This window comes from Chinchilla lanigera, unplaced genomic scaffold (genome assembly GCF_000276665.1).
Source record: "Chinchilla lanigera isolate Chin_1 unplaced genomic scaffold, ChiLan1.0 scaffold00005, whole genome shotgun sequence".
NCBI lineage: Eukaryota > Metazoa > Chordata > Mammalia > Rodentia > Chinchillidae > Chinchilla > Chinchilla lanigera.
In genome coordinates, this window is record NW_004955406.1 from 13,044,278 (window position 1) to 13,062,236 (window position 17,959).

Consider the following 17,959-nt stretch of genomic DNA (forward strand, 5'->3'; position numbering starts at 1 on the left):
GCTTCTAAAAAGTGAACTCAACCATGGGCATCTTTCTTAAAATAGGAAATAAAAGTGTATCTGAGAATGCCACTGCCGAAACTGCACCTAAAATGCCTGAATCAACTCCTGTTTCAACTCCTGTTCCATCACCTGAGTAAGTTGTACTAATATTAAGTAGAGTTCTTTTTTTTTTTTATTAAGTTTATTGGTACAATTTAAATACCATAATGAGCACATTCATCATAGGGAATTTGTACCTGTACACAATATATCTTTATGCCTCTTTTTTTCACTTTACCCTCCCCTCCCTCCAACCACTCTTCCCCTCCTTATTTATAAAGTTTTGTTTCCATTTTATCCTTTTCTTATTTTTTTCCTTTTCCCTTCCTTTCCCCTCCCCTTTCCCTAGTTCCCTTTTCTTTTTGAACAGTTTCTTCCTATTTCACAATATCTGTTATATATTTGGTTTCTTATTTACACTTTCAGTTTCTCATACCAGAGAGACAATGTGATCTTTACACATGTGTGTCTAATTATTTTATTTAAGAGTATGGTCTCAAGGTCCATCCATTTAGCTATGTCTCAGGTTTGTCCTTCTTTATGGCCGGTAGTACTCCATTGTATTAAAAACAACCACATCTTTTTTATCCATTCATCAGTTGATGGGCATTAGGGTTGTGTCCAAGATTTAGCTATTACAAACTGTGCTGCTGCAGACATGGGTGCACAGGTATTGCTCTGGTATGATGTTTTTAATTCTTTTGGGAAGATACCAAGAAGGGGAATGAATAGCTGAGTCAAATGAGACCTCTACTCCTGGTTTTTGAGGAATCTCTGCACTGATTTCTACGTGATTGCACCAGTCTACACTCCCACCGACAGTGGAGAAGTGTTCCTTTTTCCCCACATCCCACCAGCTTTTGATATTGGTTGATTTCTTAATGATAGTCATTCTTGGGGCTGGGGATTTAGCTCAGTGGCACAGCGCCTGCCTGGCAAGCTCAAGGTCATGAGTTCGATTCCTGGTACCGGAAAAAAAAAACAAAAAACAAACAAAAAAAAAAATGATAGTCATTCTTTCTGGAGTGAGATGGAATCTCAGCGTTGTTTTAATTTGCATCTTTTGAATGACTAGTGATGGGTGAACATTTTTTCATGGATCTACTTGCCATTTGTACTTCTTCATCTGAGAAGTGTGTATTCATCTCAGATGCCCATTTTTGGATTGGGTCTTTAAATTCAAGGGGGATCGAATGTTTTCAATACTTTATATATTCTAGATACTAGTCTTCTATCTGAGGAACAACTGGCTAAAGTTTTTTCCCACTCTGCGACTTGTCTTTTTACTCTGTTGGTGATTTCTTTTGCTGTGAAAAAGCTTTTTAATAAGATGAGACCCAGTTGTTGATTGTTTATAATATTTTCCCTGTAATCATGGTTTTGTTCAAGAAGTTGTCTTTTAAAATGGAGCACTAAGAATACCAGTATAAAGACTAGAACTTACGATATGTGTGTAAAACAAATATCTATAGACTTTTGACTCATAGGACATTCTGTGGCTACTGAGAGCCCGTGAATTCTCATTAGTGTATATGTGAAGAAATATACTTCATTCTAGATCAAACTTTTTGTTTTGATTGTGCCTTATTATGCATTGTTTTCATTATTCCCTGTGATTCTTGACCGTTGAATATTATTTCCTTATTGCAAATAATTGTGCAGGTCCAGTTATTAAGCAATAAGGAAATTTGCAATTAAGAACAGTTTGTAAGGGCTTTTTTTTATTAAGTTCAAGCTTAAAAGCAATGATAACGTGTGTGTATGATGTTCTTAGAAAGCTGCAATATGTAGACTAATACTGTATTTGAATTATGTGTTTGTCACATAGCAAAGTATTCTCTTTCTCAGATTGAGTCACATAGTATTTTCTTTTTGGGCAGGGATATATATAAATAGATACAGCTAAAATATCCTCATTTTTCAATACTTTATACAAAAGATTGTTGTAAGTTTTGGTGCCTTTACTTATTTATAATAGAGAAAAAGCTCATAATGCTTTGGATAGCTTGGATCACTGTGGTAGATTTAATTAATGTATATTTCTTTAAATATACTCCTTGTAAATTCCTTTTCCTCTGAGGAACTCAAGAGGGTAAGATACTTGAGTTTGAAATGGTTCAAGGTAGCAGTAATGAGAACTACAGGGGGTGTACTTTGAACTATTAATGTTAAATGCCTAATAATTCAAAAATGACTTTTGTGTTTTAAAAAGCATGGGGAGATGTACATTATTCTTTGTTAATCCTGCAAGTGGCTGGAGATGCTTTTTGGATAATTAGGAAATATAGCATAAATATTCTGCCTTCCTAGAAGGACCTAAGAAATTTATTGGGGATAGAGACATTCTTGGTATTTTTAATTATGTGGAATTGTGATTACTTTTCTTGATTTTATGACTAGGATTCTTTAGTTAACTATTCATGGAATGTCTTATTTTTCAAAATTGATTTTATTTTATATATACACACACGTAGATGTGACTAGTTGCTGTATTACATTTATATCATAATATCTAATCACATTGGACAAATGTAGCAATTTGTACTTCTTCATGTTCAGTATTTTTTAGTAAAAGGTAAAAGATTTATAATGATCTGAAAGAAAACCAGAGCATGTGATAGATATTTTTTTAACATATATACCTGTACATAATTTTTAACTTCATATTTCGTCATGTTTTTATTTTAAATTGTTTTTAAAGATCGATTGCAAGGGAAAATAAATGAAAATAATGATGGAATATTACTGTTGAAGTTACTATGAGAAGCTGACTTACTTTTTTAAGTTTAAGTATTTTTTTAAGTGTAGTTCTAATTAGGATATATATAGTAGTATATACCATAATACTTTCCAGGTTCAGTTTAGTTCTCTTCTTTTTCTTCAAATGTTCTTTTTAACTATCAATTTACTTAATAGATAATAGATGATATGCCACATATGTAAGAAATGTTATTGATGCCTCTCTATCTATCTATGGCTATAAATTTTTAGCATAATCTAGTTATGTTCTATTTTGACTCATTTACTGTTTCACTCTTAAAGAAATAATCTACCTTTTAGATATTGTCCATTCTACGTTTGCTACTATTACATTAGTTTTTATTTAGATATTGTCTATTTTACCTTTGCTACTGTTATATTAGTCTTTATTTGGAGACATTTCCTAGTAGTAATTTTTAAAAACAGGAAAATTTGTTTTGAAAATAATTCTGTTTTAGTATTACTATTACTTTACTTTTTCAGATTGTACCATTTGTGCTATAAGGCTGAATGCAGAAATAATCTTTATATTGGAAGGAACAACAGTAATTCATAAGTTTGTTCCCACCAACTCCACCCTACCCCAAAGACATTCTCCAGAGCCCAGTGGTACCGTAAAGTTAGGGACACTGTTTATGATAAACCAGGATTTCTATTAAAATGGTGAAATATTTACCATTTAATAATAGAAAATTAGGGGCTGGGGATTTAGCTCAGTAGCACAGCACCTGCCTGGCAAGTGCAAGGTTGTGAGTTTGATTCCTGGTACCAGAAAAAAAAAAAAAAAGAAAATTAGACCAGATATCTCTAAAGCAGATAATACTGTTTGCGTGCGTGTGTGTGTGTGTGTGTGTGTGTGTGTGTGTGTGTGTGTTAGAATTCCTCATATTATCTACAGAAAAATTATCTTTGAGAAACCTGACTATCTTTTGAAGACAAAATATTCAAGGACAAAGAGTATTCGTAAGTATTAAGAATCCTGGATTCTAGTTCTAGTTTTTGGGTAGCTTCATTTCTAATCTGTCAAGAGTGGTAAGGTTTGTAAAGATTTGGTGACTTTTTATGGTCAGAAAGGTACACTACTTTGATAAAGTAAATGTAGTGGATTAAGTCACCTGACTGGTCACTTAATAAATGGCTTTTCTGTTGCCATTTTTAAGTAGTATTTTAATAATGAAACTTTCATAGGGGGAAAATTCATTTGAGTTGCTTCTCTATTTTCAGTCTTCTATGTCTGTTAACTTTAGATTTCTAATTGATGTGATCTCTAACTATGATATATATTTCTAGGTACGTAACCCCTGAAGTACATGACACAGAGCCATCAACACCAGATACTCTAAAAGACAGTCCCATTGTACAACTAGTTCAAGAGGAAGAGGAGGAGGCCAGTCCGTCCACAGTGACTCTTCTGGGCAGCGGTGAACAGGAGGATGAATCATCACCTTGGTTTGAGTCAGAGACACAAATATTTTGCAGCGAACTGAGTACAATCTGTTGTATTTCTAGTTTTTCGGAATATATATATCAGTGGTGTTCAGTTAGAATTGCTTTTTACCGTCAGCGTAGCAGAACTGCTGTGAGCGGAGGAAAAGATGATCATGTGTCAGCTCATCCATCAGTGCACCTTCCTGCAGAATCAGTTGATGTCTCAGTATTGCGACCACCAAGTGGAGAACTGGACAGTAAGAATGTAGAAAGGGAAACTGAAACTGTCACTCTTGATGACTTGAGTAGTACACAGCAAGGTGATTTGATAAATCACACGGTGGAGCTCATTGAACTTGAACCCAGTCATTCTCAAACTCTTTCTCAGTCTCTTCTCTTAGATATTACGCCAGAAATCAGTTCGTTACCTAAAATAGAACGATCTGAAACTGTTAAACATGAGACAGGGCATGCACCATCACAAGTAATTGCACTGGGGAGTTCCATTGAGCCTGATAATGAAACAGAAAAGAAATCTGAAAGCTTTAGTTCTATGGAGAAGCCCTCTGTTATCTACGAAACAAACAAAGTTAATGAGGTAACAGATAATACTATAAAAGAAGATGTGACCTTCATGCAGATTATCACAAAGGTATCTGAAACAATAGTACCACCTATGAACACAGCTGCTGTGTCAGACAGTGATGACGGGGAAGCCAAAATGAACATAGCCGACACAACAAAGCAGATTTTGACTCCTGCTGTGGATTCTTCATTACCTGAAGTAAAAGAGGAAGAACAGTCTCCAGAAGATGCTCTTTTGCCAGGGTTGCAGAGGACAGCTACAGATTTCTATGCTGAATTGCAAAATTCTACAGATCTAGGATATGCTAATGGAAATCTTGTACATGGATCAAACCAAAAGGAGTCCGTATTTATGAGACTTAATAATCGTATTAAAGCCTTAGAAGTTAATATGTCTCTCAGTGGTCGCTACCTGGAAGAGCTTAGTCAAAGGTAAGTTTTTCTGTGAATTAGCACAGTCTATTTCACATGGTAAGTTTACTAGCAGGGTATGATTTGTGATTACAGAGGGAGAAGATCTAATTATCTCATAACGTACTAATAGTACAATTGTAGCTGGAGAGAGAAGGCTGCATGGATACTGATCAGTGAAAGAATTTTCTTTTTCTACGTGTTAGAAGTACTACGAAAGGATACAACACCCTTATTATTAGGCTGGTCACAAGTTTGTATTATCTGTACTAACATTCTCCTTCATTTTTTCTTTCCTTTCTTACCTTTGTGCGTGTGCACCAATGTGGGGTCTCACTATGTTCCTCAGACAGTTCTCAAACTGCTGGGCTCAAGTGAGACTCCCTCCTTAGCCTCCCGAATAGCTTGGACTATAAGTATGGACCACTTACAGCACAGCCTCACTTTCTCCTTCTGTTTTGCTTAACTTGAGTGACCTTTACTATTTGATTCCCAGAGGATATATGGAAATATGTACCTTAACCCTGTTAGGGGAAAGTGAGCAGGTGTCATTTAAGAGCTTAGATAAATAAAGGTGAGAGTGGACTGAACTGGATGCTTAGGATTTGAAATTTTCATTTTTTTATATAGGTCATAGAATCCCAGTTGTTACTGTGATCATTTATGCCCTTGTGCTTGTGCCAGAGGCAATGCAAATATGCAATGATTAAGACGCTAGACACAGTTTTCCAATTTTTAGACTTACTTACTCTTAATTCTTTAAGTACTATATCCAGTATCTCTCCTTAGGGCTTCTCCCCCAAATTTTGCAATCACCTAAGCATTAGGTGTCTAGAGTTCTTGAAACAACACATTTTCTCACTCATCTGACTCTGAAATACTACTGCTGATATGTCTGTATACTAAAGAAAATTTCTTCCTAATTTATATATATATTTATAATTTATTGGCAAATAGTGTGTTATGTGTACACGCCCCCTTATCTACCTCATACCTAACACCTTTTCCCACCTGGTGTGCACCCTAAGGGAAACATAGAAATCATTAAATTTAACATAGCAGTGAGATGCATAGACGTGAGTTTAGGTAGCTAATACTTCAAGGATCTCTTTATTATACCTTTGTAAGTGTTCCTGTGTTGTACAAGCCTGAATAAGATTTATTTTTAGAAAGATCTGTCATCAAAATCAGAGGTGTGTTTCCAGTACTAAATGAATAAAAAATTAATTTATATCAATTCTTTCTCTGTAGGTACCGAAAACAAATGGAAGAAATGCAAAAGGCTTTTAATAAAACAATAGTGAAACTTCAGAATACTTCAAGAATAGCAGAGGAGCAGGTTGGTTTTTTCTAATCCTGTTTATACTTTATGTATATATCCATTATATTTTTTAGGACCTAATTGGTATAAAGAATAAGTAATGTTTTCCCTGATAGCTGATGATTAAGTTTGAATATGAGGTCATGTTGAGAAAGTTGTCTGCTGTTAGCCTTTTCTCCAGAGACAGTTTTCTTGAGCATTGCATACATTTACATTTTGAATGTGCAGTGAACTTTTTGCAACTTTTTTATTTTAAAGAGGAAAAAAATCAAAGTAACAACAAAGACAAAAACAAAACAACACAAAAACAAAACAATACAGGATTTCAACTCAAGATGATGGGAATTAACAGTGGTTGTTATATTACATATGTTATCTTCAACCAAGTTGCTCTGATCTGCAACATTTTAGACTTAGAACGATTTAGGGTTTTCTCTGTAGATAATCTTACTGACTGCAAACAAAAACTACTTTTTTTTTCTTACGTCTTAGTTAGAGCTATCTAGTGATGGTAGGACTTGGGATACTGGTGACTTCCCAATCTTGTTGGTTTTAAGGGAGCAGTTTCAGTGTTGTAACTTTAAGTATGATATGTGTTTATCAATAAAGAAATTTTGTACATTTCTCAGAAATTAGAATTAAGAGATGGTGGGGTGAGTAGGTCTTATACTGCTGAGTTTAGTTAGTTGCCTCGTAGGGTCTGTGCATGGTATATTTAATTAATTGTGATCCTACCCTTATTGGTTTGTTCTTCCACTATTGAGGTTTGAGAGTTCTCCACATCTTTTGAATATACATGCTTTATCAGAGCCGTGCTTTGCAGATATTTCCTCCCAATCTCTTACTGCTTTTTTCATTCTCTTTGTAGTGCGGAAGATTTTTTTTTTTTTTTGGTTTTTCTGCGGTACCGGGAACCGAACTCACGACCTTGCGCTTGCCAGGCAGGCGCTTTGCCGCTGAGCTAAATCCCCAGCCCCTAACAGTGGAAGTTTTTGATTTGTTGAAGTCTAATTTACCAGTTTTTGTTTTGTTATATATATGGAGTATTTGCCGAAGGCAGTCACAAAGATTCTTTTCCTGTTGTTTTCTTTTTTAAATTTTTTAAATCAGATATTTGCAGCACATAACTCCTTCTGTGGTTAGTACATATATATAACACATTTTGTTTTACATGAAGTTTATGCTCCAGTTTAAGTTAATTTTTATCTGCTACGAGATGGAGATTAAAGTTCTTCTGGGGAAGGGGTGATGTAAAGGGAAAAATGTGAACCTGCTTGTTTGTTTTAGCATCTTCTGTTGAAAATACTGTCCTTCCTTCACTGAATTTTCTTTGCATTCTTTATACATTAATGTACCATGTCCACTTGAGCTTCCGGGTCTCCTGCCTGTTCCCCTGGTCTACTGTCAGTCCTTTCGCTTCGCATGAGGCTGCTGTAGCGCTACAGCAACTCTTGATTGACCTCAAGCAACATTAAGTCCAGAAATTTTATTCTCATTCAAGATTGTTTTGGCTATATTAGTTTTTTTTGTTTGTTTTCTTTTTTTGCATTTCTATATGTATTTTACAATTATCTTGTTAGTTTTTTAAAAAATTAGACCAAAACAAACAACAGAAACCCTGTTCTAATCTTGACTGTAATTGTGTTGAATTTATAGATAAGTGTGGAAAATTGACATTTTAAGAGTAAATCTTTCAGCCGGGCGTGGTGGCACACGCCTGTAATTCCAGCACTTGGGGAGGCTGAGGCAGGAGGATCGCTGCAAGTTCGAGACCAGCCTGGGCTACAAAGTAAACTCAAGGCCAGCCTGAACTGCATAGCAAGACCCTCTCTCAAAAAGACCAAAAAAAAAAAAAAAAAAAAAAAGAGTAAATCTTTTGATCCATGAGCACAATACTTGTCTTTGTCAATTTTAATACAATGATTTGTCCTCTGTATTTTCTTTGTGCTTAATATGTAACATGTATTGTCTTGTGTCTGAAACATTTGTGTAGGTATTTTTGATTGATCTTGTGTATTGTTAGCACTGTTGGAATTGTCTACACTTCTTCTGTAGAAGAACCAAGCAGCTTATTAAACTTAATAGTTTGTCCTTTAAGTGTTTATAACTGTCTAGAATTTGTGAACTCAAATGTGAGTCAGAATTCAAAAGATGCAACTTAATGAATTACTGTAACATTTTTAAAAGATTAAATAGGATAGAAAGTACCACCAGGGATCACAGCAAAGAAAAAAAGCGAAGCCTTTTGTTACAGTTTTATGTGTCTCTCCCTCCCCACACAAACATCGTTTGAATCCAAATTCGTGAAACTTAGTGTAGAATGATAAATGGGTATGTAGATGTTTTATATCAGGTACAGAATTAGAGTTTTACAGTTCTTTGTCTTCCTGTCCTCTTTTCCTCCTCAATCAACCTCCTACCACCTTCATTAACAGGCTCACATTTACAGTACAGTCTGCCTAAATTAGTTTTATAACTAATGTGATGTGCAATTTTCTAAAATACACACGCAAATGATATTTTTAAAGATATGTTTGTTGATTTTTTTTTTAATTTCTAAAATTCAGAGCTGCCTAAAAGTTGGAATGATAGGCAACTTTTATTAATTTCTCTTCATTGATGGGATCCTATCATTGATTAGACCAGTTTTGGACACCTAACTGTAACATCCTAAGTTCCATTATAATATGCTATGAAAGAAATTTTTAAAACTCCTTATTATTGAGTCTGCTTTCTATTCAGAAAAATTTTTCAACAAGGTTTCAACATGTCTTTCATCAATTTTTTTAAGAATATCTGTTCAATAGAGTGACAGCTTTTGCATAGAGCTGGTTATCTGCTGGATTATAGATATGAAACCCCTGTTGGTTTAAAAACTAATATATTTATTAACCTCTGTTAACACAGTATTCTGCATCGTAGCAGTGAGTGCCAAAACAAAACTTTTGAGGGGAAAGTTTGAACACAGTTCCAGATTCTTAGTTTGTTTTTTTTTTTTTAAATTTCTGGCCAGAGCTTATAGTATTTATTCTGAAAGATTTTATGAGTTCATTTTTTTGAAATAATGGAGTGACTGTTCCAGATTATTTATCCCAATTGAATTTGTAATGTAGCTAATGTACAGATGAAGTATAGAGAAAAATAACACTTAATGTTTTATTATAGGACCAGAGGCAAACTGAAGCCATCCAGTTGCTACAGGCACAACTGACCAACATGACACAGCTTGTTTCAAACTTATCAACAACAGTAGCAGAATTAAAACGGGAGGTAATTGTTATTGCTGGTCTTGTAAGACAGCGCATGTGGGAGTATTGTCATAAGGCAGGCTTATACACATGAGCATGATGATTTTAGCCATACAAGGTTGATTTTTAGAGAACTTTTTCAGAAGAACAAAAATGGTGTTTTAAAGTTTTAGAAATAATATAATCTTTTGTATGACACGGCTTTTATAATTTAGGTCTTACATATAATACAGGCATAAGGCTGTTCTATGGGTCTTTTACAGAAATTAATAGTAGCAGACAGGCTTCATTTTCATTTCCAAAGGGCTTGTAAAGTTGCTCAATAATGCAAAACTTACATTGATTTAGCAAGTATTTATTGAGTAATGTAAACCATGGGCTGTATGGTTCTGGGTTTGGACACACAACACTGATGTTGCAGAATTTTCATTCTGGGAAGGGATAGCATACATATAGCAAATATAAGTTTAGGTGATAATTTCTCCCATGGTAAGAAGAAATGCAATGTTGGGGTGTAGTGTAGTGTTGGTCCTGAGGGATACTGCTTTCTCTAGGACCCAGGGTTGAAGCACTGTGATGCTTTGGAGGGCAGAAAGAAAGCTGGAATGGCTAGAGCAGAGTGAATGAGAAAACTTAGGATGAAAAACGGCTTCAGGATATTGGCAGGTGCTTGCCTGGTCATGTAAAATTTTATAACCAATTTAAAGTTTTAATTTTATCCTAATCATCACTTGTTGCTGAAATGTATTAAGTAAGGAAGGGGCTGGGGATTTAGCTCAGCGGCAAAGCGCCTGCCTGGCAAGCGCAAGGTCATGAGTTCGGTTCCCGGTACCAGAGAAAAACCAAAAAAATTAAAAAAAAATTTTAAAAAGTATTAAGTAAGGAGAAGATGTGAATTTTCTCACCAGTGCTTAGGAATTGTGAAAGCCCATGTACTGCACTGTGGCGAATTGCCTGTTGGGGGAGAGCAAGAGCAGAAGCAGGGAGGAAAGCAATTGGGAGGCAGCTGCAAAAAGTGATATTGGCTTGCACTAGGACTTCATTGAATTCAGGGTGTATTAAAGAGGAAGAGAAACAAGCTGTGCTGAAATACTAGGTATGTAGGTAAGAATTAAGGATGATTTCCAGGTCTTTGGCTTAAATACCTGGATGATTAGTGGTTCAGTTATCTGTGACAGGAGAGACTACTGGAGAGCACTTTCCTCTCCCTAAGCGAAAATAAGTGCACATGGAAAGACAAACCAAGTGTGACTAAAAAGATTGATGATCATAGATGGAAAGCATAAATAGGTCCATTGTACTATTTTGAAAACTTTTCCATAGGGTTGAAATTTTTTAAACAAAGAAATAGGGTAAGGAGAAAGCAGGAAAACAAAACATTGTGTTAAGAGTGTATTTTCAAAGAACATGCCCTGCATTTTGTGGTCTTGAAGCACACTTTAAAATATTTAACATGATTTGTTCTTTGAAGATTAGGTTCACTATCTTTTCCTAGGGTGATTTATTATTATTATTGTTTAACCCTCTTCTCATCTCAGGTTTCAGATCGACAAAGCTATCTCGTTATAGCTTTAGTTCTGTGTGTTGTCTTGGGACTGATGCTTTGTATGCAGCGTTGTCGCAGTAGTTCTCAATTTGATGGAGATTATATTTCAAAACTTCCCAAAAGTAATCAATACCCAAGCCCTAAAAGGTATGTCACAATTTTTTTACCATGCTTTTTAATATTTTTGAGAAAGATTGAGTAAATAAAAAGTGAAATAATTCCTTTCCCCCCATGATTATCTTGGAAACTTTTCGTAAAAGACACTATGAGGATAGTGAGATGGTCCTATACCTAGATGGCTGTATATAGCCTTATAACAGAGAAAAACACCAGTAGTGCATATAACACTTGAAATTGGTTGAGAAAGGTGCTCAAATGTAGAGTTCAGGGAAGAGAAAAGGTATTTTAATATAATACCTTTTAGATGAGAATTTTTTGCATTACTAGCAATAATAGTTACAAAGTTGCTTAATAAATTTTCATTCATTTGACAAGTATTTATGGAGCAACCAGTGTATGTAAGGTGTAAGCAATACAGTCTGAGGTTGGGGCACACAAGGGTGAATAGCCCCTGGCCTCACAAAGCTTACATTCTGGGGGAGGGATAGTTAATTTGGACTTAAGTCTCTTATACAGTTCTCAGTATCCTGCAATTGACCTCAACTACAGAGTAATTGCAGTGTATGCATTGTGTGCAGTATTAATTTCTCTTAATGTGTTAGGTGTTTCTCGTCCTACGATGATATGAATTTGAAGAGAAGAATTTCATTTCCACTCATGAGATCTAAGTCTCTACAGTTAACTGGCAAAGAAGGTAATTTTTGTGCTTCTGCAATAGGTGTATAAACATATTACTTCTGGCATAAACGTAATGTCACTGTTATGTTTGTGATCATCTGCAATAAAAAAATGAATACAAGAACTGATGTGTTTGTGCTGTGTCACAGCCTCTTTATTGTTTTCACATTTATTTCTCTTTGTTCCTTTAAAAGCCCAAAGGGTAGGGAGGGGGGCTTAGTTTATTTAATTAGCAGCTGGTAGTTTGGTTTGCACATGCTCCTGTTTAGAAGTATTTCTTTTTAGAAAGGGATGTTTGAGAAAGTTCAGCAGATATGGAAAACCTGAATGTGCTCCCATAGCATCCTGTGCTTATCTGCCTCCTCTTCCTGTACAGGTAGGATCCCTTTTGTGTCAAGTTTAGGACCCTGAGGTACTTTCTTAAGCGGAAGTGTGATCTCTTTCTCTGTTATAGCCCCAGTCTGTAATTGAGTTCCATTGTCTAACTAACATTCGGTATGTACTTACATTTAAATGAATGGGTGTGTACTGAATAGCAGTTTTCCTATTTTAATATTTCTGTAAATAGTGCTTATTAAGAAACTGAGAAATTTATCTTCATAGCAATATTAAAATAACCATTTAATTATATATTTCAATTACGAATGTTTTTTTTAATAATCATTGGCTGTTCGTCCTTTTGGATTTTTGTAACTGAGCAGCATGTTTCAGTTGATTAAATCATTCAAGTAATGGTTCCTCAGCTTCACTAGTATATCGTTATCACAGAGCTTTCCAAACATAACACTTTAGATAGTGTTTACGTAGATAAGGTAAATTTCTTTGTCCTCCCTGCTTTCCTTCTTGTTCTTTTAATTGCTGTCTTTTTTTGTTGTTGTTTTCTACAGTACTGGAAATCGAACTCACGACCTTGTGCTTCCCAGGCAGGCGCTGTGCCACTGAGCTAAATCCCTAGCCCCTGCTGTTTTTTTTTTAAAAGTGAAATTTCTTGTTGAAGTATTATATACAGTACAAGAATGTGTAATGATCATAAGTAAAGCTTAAGAATTTTCAGACTCAACATGCCTACATAACTACATCGAGATTAAGAAGCAGAGTATGTATTAACAGCACCTCAGAAATTTTTTTGTGCCCTTTCAGTCACTACCATGTCCTAATGGGGAGACCATTATTTTGACTTTTAACTGCTGTGTGAGATTCACCATGCAGTTGAGTGTAGTTATTTATATTTTTTCCACAGTGAACCGTCAACAGTTTATCCATTATAGTTTAGGTCTCTGTACACCTAAAATGGTTCTCTCTGAGGTTCCCACACTGGTTGGTTGTGATTCTCTGTACCTGCTTGTGGATCTCCAGTTTTGGCTTAATGGTTAGCTGTCAGCCTTGTGATTTCATCTCTCTGAGATCTAAGAAGAGATATTAGCTTTTTGGATTGTTCAGCTTTTTATTTATTAAGGCAGAGTGGCAGCATTCAAATTTCTTAGGTGCTAAACCAGAAACCAAATATCCCAATATTTTTTTCTAGGACCGAGGTTTGAGCCCAGGGCCTCTGTACTGAGCTTCGTACCCAGTCTTTTTTTTTCCCTTTGGGACAGGATCTTGCTAAGTTGCCCTGTCATTGTTCAAGCTCCTGCCTCAGCCTCCCAGAATGTTGGGATTATAAGCACACACCACTATACCCAGCCTTAAATTTTTATGTCATTTTTATAAACAGCCATGTTGTTTTACCAGAATAGTTCATTTATAGGTCAGTTTAGGTTTTCTGTGAATAGTATAGGCACATCTTCTGATGATGAAGACAGTTTTGTATTCTCCTGCAGTCCTTACAAGTTTTTTGTTTTCTGAGAGCATCGTCTTCCTTAACTATAATTGTTTCATCCTCATCAGTATTAAGTGGAAACGATTAATAGATACCTTTGTCTTTTTCTGATAAAGTAGACTCATTATTTACTACTAAGTGTTTATATTTGTCGTGGATTTTTTGTAGATACTCTTTATCTGAGGACATTCCTCTCATTCCTGGTTGGCTAATAGTTCCCTTTCCCCATGATCCATTTTAATTTTGCCAAATAACATTTTTAGCAACCTTTAAAATGATTTTTTTTGTGCCCTGAAAATGGTATTACGTTGATTACATTAACTATTTCCTAATGTTTGAGGCCTTTATCTCAGTCTGTATTTGCCTTGCATTATTAAACACCAGTTAGGCATGTATGTATGTGTGTGACTTTTTGTATATATTATTTAGTCTGATTTTGATAACTAGTAATTTTGTATCTATTCATGAATAATAAAATGACTGACATGTAATTTTTTTATTTCTCATATGAGGTTTTGAGGTTTTACCTTAACTATGTAAAGCTTAAAGAAGTTAGATGGGTCAAAGTGTCCTCTGCCTTTTTTCCTTTCCCTCCGAAGGACTTTGAGATAGTAAAGATGACTTTTTGAATCAGTAAAGTTACTCCAGACATGTCTAGAAGTTTGGAGTACAAGTTGTAGGAAAACGGTTTGCTGGTCACTTTGGGTTTTTTGTTTGTTTTTTTTAATTTTTATTTTATTGGGACATTTTATATATTAATAATGATAACACTTATCATAGGGAATTTGTACCTGTACATGATATATCTTGTTTCCTCTTTCTGGTCACTTTGAACTACAAACTCCAGGAATCTGTACCTTTATTCTGAATGCTAAAATGCATTAGCATAAAAATATTTGCGTGTTATGTTTTGCCCATTAACTGTTCTGTTTGCTCTGCTTCCTTGCTTTCATTAGACTTTTTGGTGGTTTTTTGTTTTTTGTTTTGAGGCAGGGTCTCACTGTGTAGTTCAGGCTGGACTTGAACTTTGTAGCGCAGGCTGGCCTCAAACTCACAGCAATCCTCCTGTTTCAGCCTCCCAACTGCTGGGATTACGGGCATGGTACCATGCCGAACTCAGTAGACATTTTTTCAACAAGCTAAGATAGGCTATCTGTATAAATGAAATTAGCATATGTATTGAAACATTTTTAGAACTGTGTAATATGTAATTTGAGGTAATACTTGAACTTCTCCCTACTTCCTATTAATCTCCTATTTTGCTCTGTGTTGTGTGTTATATATATTATTATATAGTATATAATATTTTTTCTTAATTTTAACTTCATGGTATTGCTACATTTTGTACGTAATGCTCATTTACCTTTGCATTGTACTGAGTTATTTATGTTTATTACATCTTTTTATCTAAGACCTTTCATTTGTCATAACTTCTGTTAAATGTCTGAAATATTCTGAGATTTAGGCTGTTTGATTCATGGATTTTTTTAAAAACTAGTATTGGGAAATTCTAACCTATTACTTTTTTCCCTTCAGATATTGTCTCTAGCCCATTCTTTTTTAGACTCTTAAATTTAATTACAGTTGTGTTAGTCCTTCTCCCTGTATACTCTGATCTTGCAAGCTTTCCATCTTTTTGCCTTTTTGTGCTTTAATTTGGATGATTTTTTTTTTTTTCTGATTTCTTTACCTGGTCACACAGTTTTCAGCTCTATGTAGTCTGTTGTTAATCCATTGGATTTTTAATTTCAGTTACTGCTTATTCCCTTTTTAGTTTTTATATTTTGTAATGAAAAAATGGGTGTTTTTTTCTTCTTTTATGTTTACTGAAGATATTTTCAAGCACCTTTTTTATTTAAATGTAGTAAGCCTAATTGTTTTAACAGTTTGCGGTTTTTTAATATTTAAAATAATTCTAACATCTTAAATCTTTGTGACTGTTCATGTCTTTGTAAGTTTTTACTCAAGGTATGTTACATCTTTTTTAGGCCTTACTATCCTTGTGTGCTGTTCAGCTTTGAAAACTACTTGTAGGGCTAAATGCAATGGCTAGAGTGTAGGTCCCTCTTCTAGAGGGAATTTTTGTTTGCTTTGCATTCATACAGCACTTTATGGTCATGGCTTGAAGTTTGTTGGGCCACCAGGTGTTGGGAATTTGAACTGCAACTTCATTCTTAACCTCAGGGTATAGTCCTTTGGATTCCTAGTTTATGAACAGAGGGAGAAGACATTTTAGGACTACTACTTTGAGTTGGTCCAGGGATCTGATTTCTGATTCAGACTCTCTGATACCATCTGAACCAAAGTTCATATGTTCTTGCATTGGCAGATGTATTCAGGACAGAAATGACTTGTGTTCCAGACTTGACTCTTCGGGTTCTTACTTTTCCTTCATTGGCCCAGGGATTATGGTTCTAATATTTTTTGGGTTTTTTTCCCATCATAGTTGCTTTCAATGCAGAGTTTTATCTAAATAACAATAATCATTCCAAGAAGTAGACATATGATTTAAAAAAAAGCTTGAGATTAGTGATCTGTTGGCAGTCTGTAGAAATGATTATGTAGAGGAACACTTCAGTATTTTCATCATTAGGGGCCAGTGATATAGTTCAGTGGAACAGTGCCTACCTGGCAAGCACAAGATCCTGAGTTTGATTGCTGGTAACAAAACCAAACAAAACAAAAAGGTCATCAGTAACAGAATCTCTGGATGTATGTAAGAATTCCAATAGATTCAATCATGTTATTGATAAATTTCTGGTGTGTTAAAGTTTATAGAGAATTTAGTACTTAACAAACTTAGTTCTCTGTCAGACTTTAAATGCTGTCTTTTATTGAAGAAGACAAGTGTCAGTGCTTCATATGTACCTGTTTGTGTGTATGTGTGTGTATCTTGTCAGTTTACTAGTAGATTAGGAATAGTTTGAATGTAATGAAATTGTAGGTACTTTAAGCTAAAACTTACAGATCTAATTTACTTACTGTGCCAGAGTGTTTATTCATTATTGCTCAATCACATATACTGCATGTTCAAGCTGTGTTTAGATTTTGGAGCTTTTAATCTTAAAAATAAACACTTAGAAAAAAATTCTTGCATGTTTTTGTGTGTGTACATATTCCTCTGTCTTCTTTATACCGTGTTCACAACCGCTTGCTGTGCATTTTTAATCCACCTTTGTGAAACATTGGATAATTCAGTCTTTTAGGAAAATATTCAAATGATCTGTAGGTTTGGTGTTAGTTTTTTTCTTATCTAAGATAAGAGGGCGGGGCTGGCCTCAGAAGGATCTTTCTTGTGCTAATTGATAACCAACTGTTAATTAAAATGTAACAAAGAAATATAGTGAGTTGAATGTGACCTACTTTCAAATAATGACCAGTTTCAAATTAAGAATGTTACTGTCCTCTGCCTTGCCTCTCTTGGTTTACTAATATAAAATACATAAGTATATAGCCTATGTATGCATACATTTATTGGTCCTATTAATAAAATGATCACTGAGATGATATATATTTAATCAAAATGAAATCCAATTTTCATTTTACATCTGCTTTTTTTTCTTATAGTAGACCCAAATGATTTATACATCGTAGAACCTCTCAAGTTTTCTCCAGAAAAAAAGGTAATATCCTTGTCTTTTGAAGTTTATTGGTGTGTTAAATGTTAGTAAATGAAGACGTAGACTGAATATACAGCCTTTACTTTCATTTATTTTCAATTATGGTGATAGTGTAAATGTTTACAATGGTCAACAGAGTATGACCCATCCACCATTGTGGCCTATTTTTTATGAGGAGGGAGCCAAGAAACACTTCCTCATTTTTAAAGGAGTAAAAAGTAGAACAATAAAAGATAGTAAGAGACCTGCAGAGCATAAATTGTTATTTTTCATCTCTTTAAAAAAAAATGCTTACAGATCTTCAGGTAATAGTCGTTGTTTACTGAGAATCTTCTGCGTGTCAGGGGCTATGCATGCATGTTCCTGTTATCCTCACAACCT

At 34.7% G+C, this 17,959-nt stretch overlaps 1 protein-coding gene across 4 annotated transcripts in view; it reads left to right on the forward strand.

The window, feature by feature from the left end:
• The window catches only part of Suco (SUN domain containing ossification factor), a 79,525-nt gene that overhangs the window by 58,939 nt on the left and 2,627 nt on the right, over positions 1 to 17,959 (forward strand). For 3 of the 4 annotated variants that reach the window (XM_013520715.1, XM_005374860.2, XM_005374862.2), the window contains 7 exons: positions 46 to 136; positions 4,093 to 5,247; positions 6,478 to 6,565; positions 9,713 to 9,817; positions 11,334 to 11,488; positions 12,064 to 12,155; positions 17,526 to 17,581. In XM_013520715.1, coding sequence (XP_013376169.1) covers positions 46 to 136; positions 4,093 to 5,247; positions 6,478 to 6,565; positions 9,713 to 9,817; positions 11,334 to 11,488; positions 12,064 to 12,155; positions 17,526 to 17,581 — 1,742 coding nt within the window. Of the gene's footprint in view, positions 1 to 45; positions 137 to 4,092; positions 5,248 to 6,477; positions 6,566 to 9,712; positions 9,818 to 11,333; positions 11,489 to 12,063; positions 12,156 to 12,424; positions 12,514 to 17,525; positions 17,582 to 17,959 lie in introns of those variants that run through there. The other variant, XM_013520725.1, reaches the window with a different exon arrangement.